Source organism: Manis pentadactyla, chromosome 4 (genome assembly GCF_030020395.1).
Source record: "Manis pentadactyla isolate mManPen7 chromosome 4, mManPen7.hap1, whole genome shotgun sequence".
Taxonomy (NCBI): Eukaryota; Metazoa; Chordata; class Mammalia; order Pholidota; family Manidae; genus Manis; species Manis pentadactyla.
The window spans coordinates 179,798,872-179,817,348 of record NC_080022.1 but is presented as its reverse complement, the minus strand read 5'-3'; the positions used below and the strand labels follow the sequence as shown (position 1 = coordinate 179,817,348).

Genomic DNA, 18,477 nt, shown 5'->3' with positions numbered 1-18,477 from the left:
TGATTTGTCTTCAGCAGTGTTTTGGTGTTGACTGAGCTTTCAAGGGTAATACCATCTAAATGCATTCTTTTTTCCCCTCTGTTGTAGGAATGGGGGTTCCCAATAATTCTGGGACTCCATATAGCACTGTTGGCATATTTCCAAGAAAATGTGCATTTTCCTGAAATGCCTCCTCAGGATCTTGGAAGGGTAGATAAGTTTAATACATCTTCTATAGCTGTTGTGTATACGCCGATCTCTAATATAACCCAACAGATAATGAATAAAACGGCATTTGCTCCTTTTTTGCAAGGTAGGTGTACTAATGGCAAAAAGAATTACTGATATTATTTTGTATCTTTTTGATAAGATGTATAGATTCTTATTTTGAGGTACAGTGATCTGTTATGCTAAATATCTAGGTATCAAGATTCATACACATTTGGTTGATTTTTTTTTCTCTTAACAATTACCTTTTTAAACCCTTTCAGCTTGATGGGGTCCTATTTAGGAACACCTACATTTCTACTGTCTTTTAACTAAAACAGTAGATTTATAACTTCAGATTTGCAGAATAGTATCTAGGAGGAAATGCCACTGAAGGGTGTGGGTGTTTTTAACATGAAAATGCAATGATTAAGATTTATAACTCAGGAAAAAACATCTAAAAGAGATTAAGTCATGGTTATTAAACAATAACTTTAGAATTATGAAAAATAAGAATGGATAATTTAAAGATATTCTGTCTGCATCTGATGTAATCTGTAAATATTTTAAAGGCCTTCATTGTAAATGAGGTCATTATGTAACTGAGATAACCAATTCTAGAATCTAAAACGTTATAAAAAAGATCCCCTCCTTGACTTTTGGGATAAGTTTAACTGGAAAATGATTTTAGTTTAATTTCGATGAAAATTATATGATGATACAGCTGGATATCTCATTCTGTTTGGGGGAAAGCCTGTCATAATGCTCTGTGTCTATTTGTACCTTGTAATTCATAGGAAGAAGAGTCATTGCAGCACCAGATCAGACATACATGGATAAAATACTTCTAGACAATTTATTCCAAGTAGTGGGAGTCGTCTTTAATGATACCTTCTCTTATAAGTTAAAATTTTTTCAGGGATATTACATTCCATATTTGAATGAAGATCTTTTCACAGGTGACTTTTCATATAAAATATTATTTTTGCATTTTTCATGTTTTTAACATATGGAGTAGGTCGGGATGAGCAACAGAAATGCTTTGATGGCACCTGAGAAAGTAGATAAAACACATTTCATTGCTGAAATTATTCCAAGGTCAATCATATCTTCTCACAGTGGATGACTTTCATAAAAGTATTGAGTCGTCCACCAGGTATATAGGGCACTCACAGGTGAGTTGCAAAAAATGTGGAGGGTGATCAAGACTGATAGGTCTTAGCCTCAAGTGAGATTCCAATTTAGTAGGAGAAACAGACATTGAACAATTAATGGCAAGTGGAAGGAAAGCTCTTGAGGCCACTAGGGGAGGACTTAGACCACAGGTTCCTAATAAACTGTGGGATTAGAGAAGTCCTACCTGGAGAGTAATATTTACACCAATAGCAGGAGGAAAGGCACATGTATGGTGCTAATGGCATTTTGTTACAGAGAGAGGAAGGGCAGGGGTGAAGGCCCCGGATGAGAAAGTTAGTGTATATGGAAGAAGAGGAGTACAGCTGAACAGGGAACAGGAATGTGACTGGAGAACAAGGTGGAAGTTACTCAAGGGTCAGATCCTGTGGCTTCCTGTAAACCTAGGGCAATGGGGAGCCATCGAGGCACTTTAATTGGGGCAGAGACATGATCAGATTTCCCAGCCTAAAGGAGCCCTCTGGACACAGTACTCGGGATGCAGGTAATGGGTCGCAGAGGGTCAGGGAGGGTGCAGTGAAACCTAGTAGTGAGTTGGTGGTGGCTCAGACCAGAGTGGGGGCAGCTGAGAAGGAAAGAATGGATTTGAGACTCTTTGAGGAGGTGGAATTGATGTGACTAATAGAATTGATTCTTCTCCATTCATTTACTGAGTACATGTCCTGCACTGTTCTTGGCCCTGGAGATTCAAGTGCACCAAATACAGAGTCTGCTTGCATGCATTATTCTAGCCAGGTGTGAGATAGGGCAGTGGGGGGCGGGGGTGGACAATTCACTCTGCCAGGTGGTGGTAGAGCAACCAAGTAAAAAAAAGCAGGGTTAGAAGATAGAGACTGAAAGAGCTGTTTTAGATACTTTTATTTATAGTGGCCAAGAAAGACCTCTGTGATGAGTTTATTTTTAAGAAGACATGAGGATAGAGGGAAGGAGTGAGCCATGAATTCATCTGGAGGATGAGCATTTGAGCACAAAAAAAGTTCAGCAAGGAGTTTGGTATGTTTGGAGTAGAGTGTTTGCTTCCATCTTTTTATTTTCTAAGACTTTCTATGCACACTATAGTCTCTGTGAATAAAATTGCCTTATTAAGAACTTCCACTTTCTTCTTTTTTCTATTTGGCTGAAGTTCTGACTGGTAGAGCCTCCTCTAGATTGTTTTCTCTTGGATTCTTGTTTCTTATTCTCTAATTGCCAATAATGTTGGTCATGCCGGTCTTTGTGCTTATAGCTCAGTGTTGGGGTACACATGATCACTTTTCATGCTCACTGGCCAAATACTGGAATAGAGGATTTGTGACTTTACAAACTGCAATCGATGCTGCCATTATACAAGTAAGAAAAGTTCTAATAATTAATGTGAACTAACTCCAGATACATCAAGATTTTGATGAAAGATGACATACATTCAGGTTTTCATACGTTTATGTAGTGAAACAGGTGTACAAATGCTGAAATTGGATTTAGACAGGAACACACTGGCTTTTTGTTTTTCACTTTAAATTTTCAAGTTGTTTTAGAATGACAGGAAATTGCAAAAACAATCTACAAGGAGATCCATGTCCCCTTCACCCAGTTTCTCCTAACAGTAATATCTTGCACAACCATAGAGAAATATTATAACCACAAACTTGACATTGGTACCATCCCCATACCTGATTCAGATTTCACCAGTTTCCATTCTTGAAATATGATTTTGTTTCTTTAAACCCCACTTTAGATCATGACAAATCACTCAGTCATGGAGAAGTTGATGTCAGTTACTGCTATCAATATGAAGACATTACCTTTTATTTCTGTGGAAATTCTTCAAAATGAGATATTTATTTTCTACTGCTTGTTTTACTTCTTCCCATTTATATATTTTGTATCACTCAATGTTATAAAAGAGAGAAAAAAGAGTAAGGACTTGATGAAAATGATGGGCCTACAAGATTTCGCATTCTGGTAAGTGACTGATTCCAGCAGTGCAAATAAATGTTTTGAGAGATTAACAAGCAATAGAAAAGTGTTACTGTTTCAGAACATCATGATTTAAACTTGATACACTGGCTACATTTTTTTCTGTTCTTTTTGCTTTAGTCATTTAATTTTGCTCCACAAGCTAGTGATTATGATCTGCTGAGCATTTCTTCTGTGCCATGAGTCATGTTAAGATAATCTTGTGATAGAGGGCAGGCAACATGAAGATCAAAGAGAATGGAAGAGTTGTCCAAGTCAGATGGATGATGTGTGCCGGAGCTGGGACTCCAACCCATGGGCCCCGATTGTACCTCTCCTGCTGGGTCTGCCCACAGTTGTCCTGTGATTTCTCCCCACTTCCTTATGTTGAAGAAAGTATAATCCTATAATGGCTAGTTTGTGTTCAGAGGTTTGATCACCAGGGCTATATTTTTTGCAGCAGCCAATCACTGTATGTTGGCACTGAGACAGCCTATATAATGTGCCCAGCACATGCAGGGCACAGGCTGGCATATAGGAAGGGCTTAATCAGAGCATACGCTTCATATATTGGTATATTCATATCTTTCCCCATTCCACAAATGATTTAAAGTGATTTTTAAATAAATATATATATTCATATATATTTCCACATATGTATGTATGTACCTATCTATGTGTGTGTATTTGTGCTATAATAAAAAAAATAATTGAAGAGCAGAAACAAAGAACCTAGCAAAAAACAAATAGGTAAGACTAGTAGATAAAAATGCAAATCATACAAGCTCTAAACTTCCAAGAGGACAATGCAGAGAATTCTGCAGTACAATTAGTTACCAAATCCGTACTGTCTAGGAAAAATAATCTGTTTATTTTACCTGAAAAGAAACTTAACATTTTTTTCAACATTGAATCCTGGGCAATACTTCTCCATATACTCCCCATATCAAGAAATTACTCTTGATACATGTGAAACTATCTGAAATGGATGAGGAACTATTTATTGAGCAATCCTTTGCAGCCGTATGTTCTCTGAAATAAAACTATGGTCTAGGAAACTTTAAATGTTCTATAAATTATGTTTTGTTAACAGAGAGTTTTAATTCTAATATACCTGAATTGTGAAATAGAAAACGAGGAAACTGTGTCCTGAAATAAAACAGAAAGGAGAAGTGTGGCTTACTGCAAAACTTGGGGAGACAGAAAGGAATAGATGGAATCTGTTAGGAGGGAAAAGAGAGGGGATCTGTGTAAAAAGGACCTTCTTTCAAGTCATGTGGAACACCATCCCTGTAGTCACCCAAGAATGGGTAGAACAGGTCAACTCCAGATTAAAATCAGAAAGCTATTGCATATTTAGATGTCGGTTCATTCTCAGGATGAATACTTCTTAGTATGCATATAGACTAAAATTTAGCAAAATGACTTTATGTATATCCTCCAAACTAAGAAGGAAGGAAAAAGATTCTGAAACATGTTTTATAAAGTACAGGATGTCAACCAGAAATAAATTTTATGACAACCTTGTTTATTTTTTTTAACTAAGGTAATAAATATGAAATGTAACTGGCACTTATGAGTCAAGTACGATGCTTGACTTGCATTGTTTTTACCATGAAGGTTTTCATAGGTTTATTAAGATCTTACCCACCATACCCCACACCCCATTCCCAACAAGTTCCTTTTTCTAGGTAATGTTTTAATTTCCTTCATTGTTAGTTCTCCTACAAGATGGTTTTTCAGTTCCTACCTACAGTAGTTCCCTTCTGTGCTCGCGAGGAGATTCTGCAAAAGTGCTCTGCTTTTTCAGAAATGCTGATGTTGCTAACACAGGCTGAATAATTGTAATGACATGAAATTTAAAAAGAAGTCATATGAACATTACTTAAATATGTTCTACTGGGACATACTGATTCAAGTTCCTGGTTTTAATACTTTTGCTATTTTTTTTTTCCAGTGGTTGAATTCTTATTTAATTAGGCAGTTTTATGTAGAGGAACGAGCTCTACACTGAGCCAAGGCCTGCAGCTTGGTCTTCATTATTTTTATTGATTTAGTTGGTTGACCTTGAATAGGCCCATTAACTAAAAATAGGGCCTGCAGTTTGCTCCTCTGCAAAATCAGAAGCTTGGGCTAAAATACCCTATAGGCTTGTTAGATCTCAGATTGGGTACTGTTTCTCAATAACTACCTCATAAAAATGTGAAACTAGCACATCTAAAGCAAAACGCTGTGAACATGTAAGGGTGTACCGTAATTTGTATCAGTTTAAATAAAGGAATTCTGAATGGGAATAGCAAGAATGGAATGGGCTTAGTGGAGTTATGAAATTTCACTCTTCTACTATGAGAGAGTGGAGGTGCAGCCAGCTGAGAGCCTCAAGAATGGTCAGATTATCGTCTGCCCTCCACCCTTCCATGGTTACTTGGTTGATCAGCAGCTAAGTTTCCTTTCAATTCTGCAATTAGAACGCGTTGGTAATACGTAACAAAGCTGCAGATGCAAAATGCTTATCCTTTTAGAAATGTTCATCTTGGGGAACTGCAGCAATTTGAGAGAAATTTTTGTGCATTTTCCCAAAAAAGACAAGGATGTTCTTAGCACTCTTGCATTAGCAGTAACAATGGGAAAAAAAAACTAAATTTCCATGGACAAAACATCAGAATATATTCATAAGATGAAATATTATACAAAAGTGTATAATATTACATATGTTGAGTGATAAAGGCAAGTTGTAGAAGAATATGGAGAAGATGGTACTATTTGTGCAATATTCATACTATTTACACGATACATGAATAAAGAGTTGGGACCTAGCCAGTAGGCACCAGCACAGCCATACCAATGTAATATTAGTAATATTTCAGTTACTAATCTAGGTGACAAGTATAAGGGTAATCATGGTATTATTGTTTAGATGTTTTTGTGTGTTTTAAATATTTCATAGTAAAGTTAAAATAACTGAAATAACTTTTCATCTTTGTTTAGGCTCTCCTGGGGTTTGATCTATGCTGTTTTCATCTTCATTATTTCCATAATCATTACAATTATCCTAACATCTACCCAAATGATTGTCACGACGGGCTTCATGGTTGTATTTACACTCTTCTTCGTATATGGCTTGTCTTTGGTAAGTTCATACATTGACTACAACTCTGGTTTAGGTCCTAGCTGGATGTAGCAAAAATTAATGTCTTGATAGGCTATTCCAGTCATTTCTTTCATGTCCGTTGTGTGTATGTGTGTGTGTGTGTATGTGTACATGTTTTTTGCTTGAGAGAGTTTCAATAGGTGAGAGACAATGATGCAACCTAAATAAATCGGTCATCTCTTTTGCATGAAGGTCTGAACTAATGATGTGACGCATCAAAAAGAAAAAAATAATTTTGACTCAAAAAATATCTAAGATGTTTCTAGATGATCAGTGAGGATGCTCCAAACCGTGGGCCCATCTTTTCTTCCCCAGTGGTCCCTGTCACCTGCAAGCTTATCATAACACCTCTTCTCCCTTTGATATCTCATCTTGTTCTGAACCCCCACATCACCTTCCTCTTCCTTCTCTAAACAAGAGCCTCTAACTTCCCCCACCTTCCACGGTGTTTTCTGCAGAGGGTGTATAGATGCTTTTGGTTAATATATTCATTCCTTTCAATCTTTTCATTTTTATCCTTTCTTCAGCTCTTCATGCAGCTTTTCCCCCAACTCTTTCCACAACAGCAAAAGCCCAACCTTTGGAATAGAGCAAAAAAAATAAGATCCTCTCTATAAAGCATTGAGAGGACTGAGCATAATTATACCTTAATATTTTCATCACTGTCTCCCTGGTAAATATTTATGTCATGATATAAAGATCCTTATTTTATTGTGCTATCAATAATTCTCAGTGAACTAAATCTGTGTGACACCTAGATGTCTTCTCTGTCTTTCAGATAGCATTAGCTTTCCTGATGAGTGTGCTGATAAAGAAAACAGTCCTCACCAATTTGGTTGTATTTCTTCTCACTCTCTTTTGGGGTGGTGTGGGGTTCACTGTATATTATAAACAACTTCCTTCAGCTCTGGAGTGGATTTTGAGTATTTGCAGCCCCTTTGCCTTCACTGCTGGACTGACTAGGGTAAGAGCATAATTCATTGAATATTCACAAGAATGTGATTCTTCATAGCCCTTCATAATCAACAGTCTTTCAACTTATGAGATTTTATTCTAATTCTACTCTAAAGCAAGATTTGAAAATGTCATTACATTGTAGAGAAATTACCATCTCACAAGTGGAAACTTGAATAAGAACATCCTGAATAAGACTGATAAAAAAATGTATTTTTGAAAATCTTCCTTCCTATATTCTTTTATTAAAGCTAGTCTTTCTCTGAGTTTTATCTTGGGACTTCCATATATGTAATTACGTTGTCTACAAATAATGATGGTTTATTTTTTTTCCTTTTGCAGTCCTTATGCCATTATTTATTTTTCTTGCCTTATTGCACAGATTGGGACCTTTAGTGCAATGTTGAATAGGAACATAAATAAAGGAAAAACTTTTTAACATTTCACAGTCAAGTATGATTTTGGTGTTGGTCTTCATTCCTCTAGTTCATCAGATTAAGGAGATCTCTTATCTTCTTAGTTTATGAAGAGACTTTTATTATAAGTAATTATTGAATTTTATCAGATGGCTCTTCTGTATCTGTTAGACTGACCACATTATATTCTCCTCCAATCTTGTTTTATGTTGAAGTACACTGATTGATCCTCAAATGTCCACCCAGCCTTGCATTCGTAGAATAAACTCAACTTTGTCATGAAATGTTAACATTTTAACGTAAATTGAGAAGTGGTGCAGTGTCCAGGAGGAGGAGGTGGGCTTGGGAGCTGGACTTCCTGTATTCGGAGTTCAGCTTTGCCGCCCCTCCTTACTGTGTGATTTTGACTTTAGTTGCTTAAGCTACTCTACTTCCGTGTGCCTCACTTTCATCATATATAAAAAGCAGGTGAGCATAATAAGGCCCACCTGATAGGATTGCAATGAAGATTAAATGGGATGATATGAAAAGCACTGAAAATAGTGCCTGGAGCATGGTAGCTATTACATGGCAAAATTATAAATACAAATCTTTGTTGCAGGACTAACTAGAAAAAGTGGCATGTTTCCATATCCTTATCTTAATAAGATGCTTCAAAGAATTCTTCATATTCTTTCTAAGATACTTATTTCTTCATTGCTTAGAACAGACATTTTGGAATATTGTAATTTTATGAAAACAAGCAAATGAATTATAATTAAAATTCCTGTTCTTAGAACATGGTATCTTTTACATCAGTATTTCTTTCTAATATCCCTTTGATTGTTGTAAAATAGAAATGGTTTCACTAAAACTTGATTTCAGGGCTTCTTGAAAAATGATAGTTCTTACTGCTCCATGGGTTTATTTTTATGCATTTAATCTAAATATTTATTATTTTTGCTTGAATCTTAGATTATCCACTTGGATTATAATATGAATGGTGTAAATTTTCCTGATCCTTCAAGAAACACATATGCAATGGTAGCAACTTTTTCCATATTGGCTTTTGATGCTATTTTCTATCTGGTACTGACATTGTACTTTGACAAAATCTTACCCTGTAAGTAATAGTCGGTTTTTCTCTTACCTCTACAGATACTGGTCACATTGAGGAATGTTTTCTTACAGGTTATGCATTTTAAGAAATGAAGAATAACAGTTATTTCAAACAACCAAAAATTTCACAGAAGTCCAGACTTCCTTCATCTGTACTAGAATCAGAATGCTTTGTTCCTTGTATGATCTTATTTATCTTCTTATTTTCTTATGTTCCTTCCACTTGGACCATATTTAAAGTTATCTTACATGCTTTGTATGTATTTGTTTGTGTGTATTGCTCTCTTTTTATCACTCTGGCTTAATATCTGGAGGCCCTTAATAACAAGTGCTTCATTGTTTTAAATATGGAAAATAACCATATGTTCATCCTGAACAAATACATTTTTCCATGTACTTTATTATATAATCATACCATATGATTTTCAGTATTACATTCAGTCACATTGTTGTGGTCAAGCAATTTCTTAAATTCACAACATGTTTATCATTTTATGTGCCATAGGAAGGCTATTCCCCAAAACTTGGTTTCATTCATTCTTCTAAATAACTTTTAGACCATATTTTATTCAAACCTTGATTTATATTGGTTGAAAGTTCTAGTATATTGTTTAACTTCTGTGAGAGTGTCATTTCCTTTGTATTCGCTTACTTCATTATCAAGTTTTCTTCTCAGTAATAGGAAGCTAGAAAATAATTTCTCTATGATGCTTAAAAGTTCAAGATCTTCTGCACCATTCTGAACAAGGCTTCTTTGCTCCTTGTTTTAATGTCACTGACCCAATATTTTATTGCCTTTTGATTAACTAGATGGAAATGAACGCCGTTATCCTCCATTATTTTTCCTGAATGCATCTTCTTGTTTCCAACACCGAAAGATTGATAATAAGTTCATTGAGAAGGAAGCAGATCCTGAGCATCCCTCTGATGATTATTTTGAACCAGTACCTCCAGAATTCCAAGGAAAAGAAGCTATCAGGTAACACACTTACACTAATATATGAGTACAAGGCTAATGAATTATTAACCAACAGCAGCAGGATGGGCCAAGGGCAAAATAAGGAAGAAGAAATTTATTTCTATGAATGTCACTTTGAATTCTTCCGCTGCCATCACCATCCATGTCTCCTAACTGGTATTTGAAAGGAAAATTCTCTTTGCTTAGCTCCATATAGTGTTACTGTACCACCCTCTGTCTTATCTCCCTCTTTGTTTCTGTCTCTGGCACCCCCATCTCTTTTCTTTCTCCAGATCCCTTCTCCATAGTTTTATCTGGCTTATATAATATAATGGAAAAAGTAAGAATTTGAAAACAGAAATTATTAGATGTTCATAGCATACTTCCTGCTCATTTGATGTGTAATCTTGGATGAATGAAGAAGTTTCTCTGAGTCTGGGTCTCCTATGAAGCAAGAGTAATGTTTACTTTGTAGGGTGGTTTGAAACAGGTTTGTATGAGCTCTTCAATGTCTCCGCTCTGAGCCCCTCCCTCCAGTGATTCCGACTCAGGGGTGTGGACTTGAACCCACATATATGTGTCTTTTAAAGAGTCCTATAGATTCTCCTAAGATACACTGAAGTTAAAGAATTAGAGAGTTTTACTATAAGACACTCTTAAGAGAAATTAAAGTGGACACTAACAAATGGAAACTCATCCCATGCTCCTGGCTAGGAAGAATTAGTATCGTCAAAATGGCCATCCTGCCCAAAGCAATATACAGATTTGATGCAATCCCTGTCAAATTACCAACAACATTCTTCAATGAACTGGAACAAATAGTTCAAAAATTCATATGGAGCCACCAAAGACCCTGAAGAACCAAAGCAGTCCTGAGAAGGAAGAATAAAATGGGGGGGTATCTCACTCCCCAACTTCAAGCTCTACTACAAAGCCACAGTAATCAAGACAATCTGGTATTGGCACAAGAACAGAGCCACAGACCAGTGGAACAGAATAGAGACTCCAAACATTAACCCAAACACATATGGTCAATTAATATACGATAAAGGAGCCATGGACATACAATGGGGAAATGACAGTCTCTTCAACAGATGGTGCTGGCAAAACTGGACAGCTACATGTAAGAGAATGAAACTGGATCACTTTCTAACCCATACATGAAAGTAAATTCAAAATGGATCAAAGACCTGAATATAAGTCATGAAACCATAAAACTCTTAGAAAAAAACATAGGCAAAGATCTCATGGACATAAACATGGACTTCTTCATGAACATATCTCCCTGGGCAAGGGAAACAAAAGCAAAAATGAACAAGTGGAACTATATCAAGCTAAAAACTTCTGTACAGCAAAGGACACCATCAATAGAACAAAAAGGTACCCTACAGTATGGGAGAATATATTCATAAATGACAGATCCGATAAAGGGTTGACATCCAAAATACATAAAGAGCTCACACACCTCATCAAACAAAAAGCAAATAACCCAATTAAAAAATGGGCAGAGGAGCTGAAAAGACAGTTCTCCAAAGAAGAAATTCAGATGGCCAACAGACACATGAAAAGATGCTCCACATCGCTTGTCATCAGAGAAATGCAAATTAAAACCACAATGAGATATCACCTCACACCAGTAAGGATCGCCATCATCGAAAAGATAATCAACAACAAATGTGGTGAGGTTGTGGAGAAAGGAGAACCCTCCTACACTGCTGGTGGGAATGTAAATTAGTTCAACCATTGTGGAAAGCAGTATGGAGGTTCCTCAGAATGCTCAAAATAGAAATACCATTTGACCCAGGAATTCCACTTCTAGGAATTTACCCTAAGAATGCAGCACTCCAGTTTGAAAAAGACAGATGCACCCCTATGTTTATCGCTGCACTATTTACAATAGCCAAGATATGGAAGCAACCTAAATGTCCATCAGTAGATGGATGGATAAAGAAGATGTGGTACATATACACAATGGGATATTACTCAGCCATAAGAAAAAAACAGATCCTACCATTTGCAACAACACAGATGGAGCTAGAGGGTATTATGCTCAGAGAAATAAGCCAGGCGGAGAAAGACAAGTACCAAATGATTTCACTCATATGTGGAGTATAAGAACAAAGGAAAACTGAAGGAACAAAACAGCAGCAGAATCACAGAACCCAAGAATGGACTAACAGTTACCAAAGGGAAAGGGACTGGGGAGGATGGGTGGGAAGGGAGGGATAAGGGCGGGGAAAAAGAAAGGGGGCATTACGATTAGCATGTATAGTGTTGGGGGGCACGGGGAGGGCTGTGCAACACAGAGAAGACAAGTAGTGATTTTATAGCATCTTACTACGCTGATGAACAGTGACTGTGAAGGGGTATGTGGGGGGACTTGGTGAAGGGGGGAGCCTAATAAACATAATGTTCTTCATGTAATTGTAGATTAATGATACCAAAAAAAAAAAGAATTAGAGAGTTTTAAATATTAACCATTTACTTAACCTCTGGCTACTACAGACATGGCCATCCCACACACAAAGAAAGGCAGGAGTAGGATACCTTGTCAGATTTAGCACCTTTTAAGCCTTTAAATTTCCAACTGGTTTGTGTTAACCCGCTCACTACCAGCATCTTGGTTGAATAAATGTCCTTACCTTTAGTCTGATTCATGCTCAGAAAATAGGGTAAACTCTGTTTCCCTTTCAACTTGAAGGTTCGTTTTATGTGATCCCATGTAGTCACAACGCCTCTAATTTGTCTGAGCTTGGCTCCTGTGTCCTGATGCCTCCCTAAAACCCCTTTAGGATCACAGTGTGCATTCAGGATTGATAACCATTCACTTAGAAATATGTGTGTATGTGTAATATTCCAATGGATAAACCCAGCAAACCTTTAGATGTGGGAGCCTAAAGCTCAGGAGACAGAATGGATCCACACTAGGCTAGTGCTGAAACCACGAGAACCAACCAGATAACTTACTGAGTGATCCTAGAAGGGGCAGACCCCTAAGGCACATAGAGGATCTAGGGAATGCCAACATGATGTAGCTGGGAGAGAGGAGAGGAAAAAGAAAAGGAACATTTAGAAGAACAGGAAGAAAACCAACAAAGTCAAACATCACCTTGACAGTAGACACTTTTGGCAAGGAGACAGGCGGCAGTAGTGACCTATGATCCAGTACGTACGGATGGAAAGTGTTTGTGACATTTGTCATTAGGAGGCCACCGATGCCCTGAGGAGAGGTGAGCGAGAGCAGTGGTGCAGCCGTCACAGCGAATGAGGAGAAAGCGGGAAATGAGAAAGTGGAGATGGCAAGTTTACACTTTATTTTGAAAAAAATTTTAAGATAAGGGGTGGAGAGTAATTTGATCACATCTAAGCAGAGTGAGAAGCCAAAGAGAAGGTATCAGAGAGAGAACTATAGAAAATGCAGCTGAGGGTCTGATTAATGAACAAGGTGGGAGGTGGGAGCAGGTGGGGAAATAGTGCAGGTAAATGAGCTGATCTGGTACAGGGTCAAAAACAAACATACAAACAGATGTTCCAAGACAAGAGGAAGAAAGGGGGGATAATTACAAAGTGTTCTGCTTTTTTAAGCCAAATGCTAGTCATTTAATTATAACTTTCTAAAGAGATACTTTTATTGTCTCTCTCAGGCAAAATAATTAATCAAAAATAAGTCGATCTTTCTGAGCCGACTGGTTCTACCTTCCCTTACTTCACATAAAGTGGTCGACTGCGTATCACTCTGCGAGGGTTGTTCATGATCTGTTCTATTTTACTTTTGTGTTGGCTAAGTAGGCACCGCTTTTGTCATTTCAGAATCAGAAATGTTAAAAAAGAATATAAAGGAATGTCTGGAAAAGTGGAAGCATTGAAAGGTAAGGAGAAGCATTTCATTATTTCATTGACTTACTCATTACAAAAAGTGGGGAAAATTCACTGTGAAAAAATAGAAAATATAGATAAGCAAATCAGAAAAGGAAACAGCATAAACAATCGAGCTCCGCCACCTGGATACTGACCATGATTGAGAGCTGGATGTAAAATCTTTCAAGGTGTTTCATGCATCTATTAATTTATAAAAAAATGGGATCACATAGTGATTTACTTAATTTTTTTTTTTTTTAAGATAATTATTTTTTATTGAAGGGTAGTTGACACACAGTATTACATTACATTAGTTTCAGGTGTACAACACAGTGATTCAACATTTATATACATGATAATTCTAAGTACCAGCTATCACCATACCAAGTTGTTACAATATTTTGACTATATTCCTTATGCTATACATTACATCCCGGTTGCTTATTTATTTTACAATTGGAAGTGTGTACTTTTTCTTGGTTGTTGTTGTTAGGGCATCTCTCATATTTATTGATCAAATGGTTGTTAACGACAATAAAATTCTGTATAGGGGAGTCAATGCTCAATGCACAATCATTAATCCACCCCAAGCCTAATTTTCATCAGTCTCCAATCTTCTGAAGCATAACGAACAAGTTCTTACATGGAGAACAAATTCTTACATAGTGAATAAGTTACATGGTGAACAGTACAAGGGCAGTCATCACAGAAACTTTTGGTTTTGCTCATGCATTATGAAGATTTACTTAATTTTTAAAGATGAATTTGCTATTAATAATAGTTTACTTGCACTCTGGGGAAAGTACATCTAGACTTAAAATTGATAAGTTTTTTATACTAATTTACATACTTTATCTGTACTGGTGAGATTAATTAAAACAAGCAACTTTGGAACATTTTTGGGAACATGCGCTTGAAGTCCCTTATCTACATCCTGTTTTTCAGTGGCTAAGCAGAATTACATTGTATGGAAACTGTGATTCACTGAACTAACACAGTGGTCGTGTATGAAATGTGATTTGCTCCCATGTGGTTCGCTATCATAAAGCACACCATGAGGGCCATTCTCATTCAGTCTTTGTAAAGATCATTTATTATTTTCTGGATATAAATTTCTAGAAGCAGAATGGCTCAAAGGACTGTATTTTTAAGATTCTTGATTCATATTTCAAATCATTTCCCTCCAAGTTTATAAAAATTCATACTCCCGCAAGCAATAATGAACAACAGCAATAATAATGATGATAATAGCAACAAATGTTTAAAGTTTGTTGAGTACTTAGTGTGTGCTGGTAAGTGAGTTACCTGAGCTTTTCCTCATTTACTCCTTTGAGATACATAATATCGCCCCCATTTGACTACAGAGGAAACTGAGGCTTATATATTTTTTCCTGTTAATATGGGTCAGCCTACTCTTCTCTTATTCTTGAAAACATTTTCTGTTTAGAAACAGCAAACACAAAACTTGTTAATGTACTGGTTTAGTGTACCAATGTTATTAATTCATCTTTTTGATGGATTTGAAAGATCATTTCACTAATCTTTATTTGTTATGTTTACTTCGGTCTATTTTAGGATTCAGTTCTATCCCATTGGTCGGTATATCCTGGACCAGGAGCATATTATTTTCATTATTATGTTTACTCCACTGATGTTGCCATATTAGTAACAGATTATTTTAATTACTATATTTTTCAAATAAATTTTAGTATCATGTAGCCAAGACTAATTTCTTGCTATTCTTTAGTTTTTCTTAATTATTTGAGTGTGTTCTTCCAATGATCTTTAGAATATTTTAGTCAGATTACAATTAAGGGGTTAATAGATTAGATCACAATTGCATGTATTTTCTCTGTATGTATAATTGTTACTACCAACACATTTAATAACTAAGTAAACCGAACCTTATAGTTTGGTTTACCTAAGATCATCCAGACAGAAAATGGATGAACTGGGATTTCAGCCCAGTCATTAATTAATTTCAATGTTTGAAAGTAGGTCACATATTTGAAAGGACCCAATCTTTCAGATATAATTGTTATAAAATTCTTAACAATTTCATCTTACACTGTCCAACAATTTTCCATAATAGAGTTGGGTTTTCACTTAGTGCAGAAGCAAACAAACAAAAAAAATAAAGGATTCTTAGCAAAATGATTTTTTTCTACTGATTTAATTTAAAAAATGGGCACAGAAAATATTAATTTTTGGTGAATATATTTTAGAATGTAATGCCATGGAAAATGTTTATGATTTAATATCTGAAAATGTAGGCTAGAAAAGAATAGAGCAGGAGCAAAATTTGTTAATATATATATAATATATGTGCATGCATATGCACTGGAAATAAGTATTACAAATCAATATTTGGATAGTTAATTTTAACTTCTTAAGTGATTATATTTTTTTCTCAAATATTCTACAGTAAGCTTGTAGTCTTAGCAACCTGGAAAGTATTGAGTATTATGTATTTTAAATTATTGAAATGCTTGAGAATATGCAACTAAAATTAATTTTCTTGTTGTATTTTTTAGAACCATCCCTGTATAATGCCCTCTTATTTATGTTAGTATTTTATTCTAAAAACAGGCTTGCTGTTTGATGTATATGAAGGTGAAATCACAGCAATTCTGGGTCAAAGTGGAGCTGGCAAATCTTTATTGCTAAACATCCTTAATGGGTTATGTGTTCCAACAGAAGGTGAGCAGAGAGAAATTTCTCAGAGGCAAAATGTGTGATAATAGAATGAGGTCATGTGCAGTCTTTCTTATGTTAAGGTTTAAATTTGACTGCTTAAGAGAAAATATGTTTGTTTTCCTAAAGTTGTTTCTCAGAACCATATCATTTATTTATTTATTTTTTATTAATGTATCATTGATATACAATCTTATGAAGATTTCACATGAGCAACATTGTGGTTACAGCATTCACCCATATTATCAAGTTCCCCCCACCACACCCCATTGCAGTCACTGTCCATCAGAGTAGTAAGAGGCCACAGAGTCACTACATGTCTTCTTTGTGCTATACTGCCTTCCCCATGACCCCCCTACATTATGTGTGCTAATCATAATGCCCCTTAATACCCTTCTCCTTCCTTCCCCAGCCACCCTCCCCAACCCCAACCCCTTCCCTTTGGTAACCGCTAGTCCCTTTTTGGAGTCTGTGAGTCTGCTACTGTTTTGTTCCTTCAGTTTTGCTTTGCTTTTATACTCAATGAATGAGTGAAATCATTTGGTATTTGTCTTTCTCCCCCTGGCTTATTTCACTGAGCATAATACCCTTTAGCTCCATCCATGTTGTTGCAAATGGTAGGATTTGTTTTCTTCTTATGGTTGAATAACATTCCATTGTGTATATGTACCACATCTTATTTATCCATTCATCTACTGATGGACACTTAGGTTGCTTCCATATCTTGGCTACAGAACCAAAAGATTTTGAACATATTTTATATTTCCCCAATTTTTATATGAATCACTATCTTTGTGCCATTGCTATGTGATATTTCAGAGGAAATATACACTACTATAAGCATATATGTACATTCAGAGTAATTAGTAGTTAATAAATTATGAAGCCATTATTTTAGGTATTTGTGAATATATGCCAATATTTTCCAAAATAAGATCTCCAAGCATGAATAAGACACATTATTTTGCCAATGTTAAATTATTTTAAATTTCTGCTTTTAGGATCAGTTACCATCTATAATAAAAATCTCTCTGAAATGCAAGACTTGGAGGAAATCAGAAAGATCATTGGTGTTTGTCCCCAGTCCAATGTTCAGTTCGATATTCTCACTGTGAAGGAAAACCTCAGGCTGTTTGCTAAAATAAAAGGGATTCAGCCACAGTCAGTGGAGCAAGAGGTAAATGAGCGTGATTGACTGCACAGCCAGTCATTGCCAAGTTAAACCATGACCACAGAATGCCCCTCAGTGATGTATCTGCCTTGTTACGAATGAAATGTAGGCGATGAAACACAATCAGTGATCTTAAGCTTTGTATCTTTTCTTGTATAGGTACAAAGAATTTTATTGGAATTGGACATAGAAAACATTCAGGATAACCTTGCTGAACATTTAAGTGAAGGACAGAAGAGAATGCTGACCTTTGGGATTGCCATTCTGGGAGATCCCCAAGTAAGTGAAGATTATGCGTGTGGAAGAATGCAGATTGACTATTACTAAAAAGTCAAGCTCTTCTTTTATACTAAAAGTAGTAGAGCTTTCGGTGTAACGTATCAATAGAGAATCTGCTATGTTTAACTATGAATATAAGTACATTGGACGTAAATGGTTGGATAGTTATTATTTTTAAAATTTTTGTTGTTACCCATGCTATCATGTGGAAGCAATGTAGGAGAGAGGCATATTTTTGATGGCATCATCCCTTGTAGGTTTTGCTATTAGATGAACCAACTGCTGGACTGGACCCCTTTTCCAGGCATCGAGTTTGGAGCTTCCTTAAGGAGCGCAAAGCAGACCGTGTGATCCTCTTGAGTACCAATTGCATGGATGAGGCTGACATCCTGGCTGGTAATTGCTGGCTTTATCTCACTATGACAATAAAGAACTTGGGAAATGTTTATTCCTGGGGAAAGAGCCCAGTTCTCTTTATCTCTGTGTGCATTACATCCATAGCAGCCTGGGAGATGACAGGAGCCTTGTCTCGCTGTAGAATTCCTCGCCAACTATATACATTTGCTAGATTGTGGCCATGAAG

At 36.2% G+C, this 18,477-nt stretch overlaps 1 protein-coding gene across 4 annotated transcripts in view; it reads left to right on the top strand.

The window, feature by feature from the left end:
• ABCA6 (ATP binding cassette subfamily A member 6) overlaps positions 1–18,477 on the top strand; it is a 59,444-nt gene that overhangs the window by 3,156 nt on the left and 37,811 nt on the right. For 3 of the 4 annotated variants that reach the window (XM_057501651.1, XM_036900172.2, XM_036900173.2), the window contains exons 3-15: positions 88–292; positions 984–1,145; positions 2,606–2,709; positions 3,095–3,321; positions 6,304–6,445; positions 7,245–7,430; positions 8,791–8,938; positions 9,745–9,913; positions 13,703–13,761; positions 16,340–16,450; positions 17,446–17,621; positions 17,775–17,894; positions 18,152–18,290. In XM_057501651.1, coding sequence (XP_057357634.1) covers positions 88–292; positions 984–1,145; positions 2,606–2,709; positions 3,095–3,321; positions 6,304–6,445; positions 7,245–7,430; positions 8,791–8,938; positions 9,745–9,913; positions 13,703–13,761; positions 16,340–16,450; positions 17,446–17,621; positions 17,775–17,894; positions 18,152–18,290 — 1,948 coding nt within the window. The remainder of the gene's footprint in view (positions 1–87; positions 293–983; positions 1,146–2,605; positions 2,710–3,094; positions 3,322–6,303; positions 6,446–7,244; positions 7,431–8,790; positions 8,939–9,744; positions 9,914–13,702; positions 13,762–16,339; positions 16,451–17,445; positions 17,622–17,774; positions 17,895–18,151; positions 18,291–18,477) is intronic. The other variant, XM_057501652.1, reaches the window with a different exon arrangement.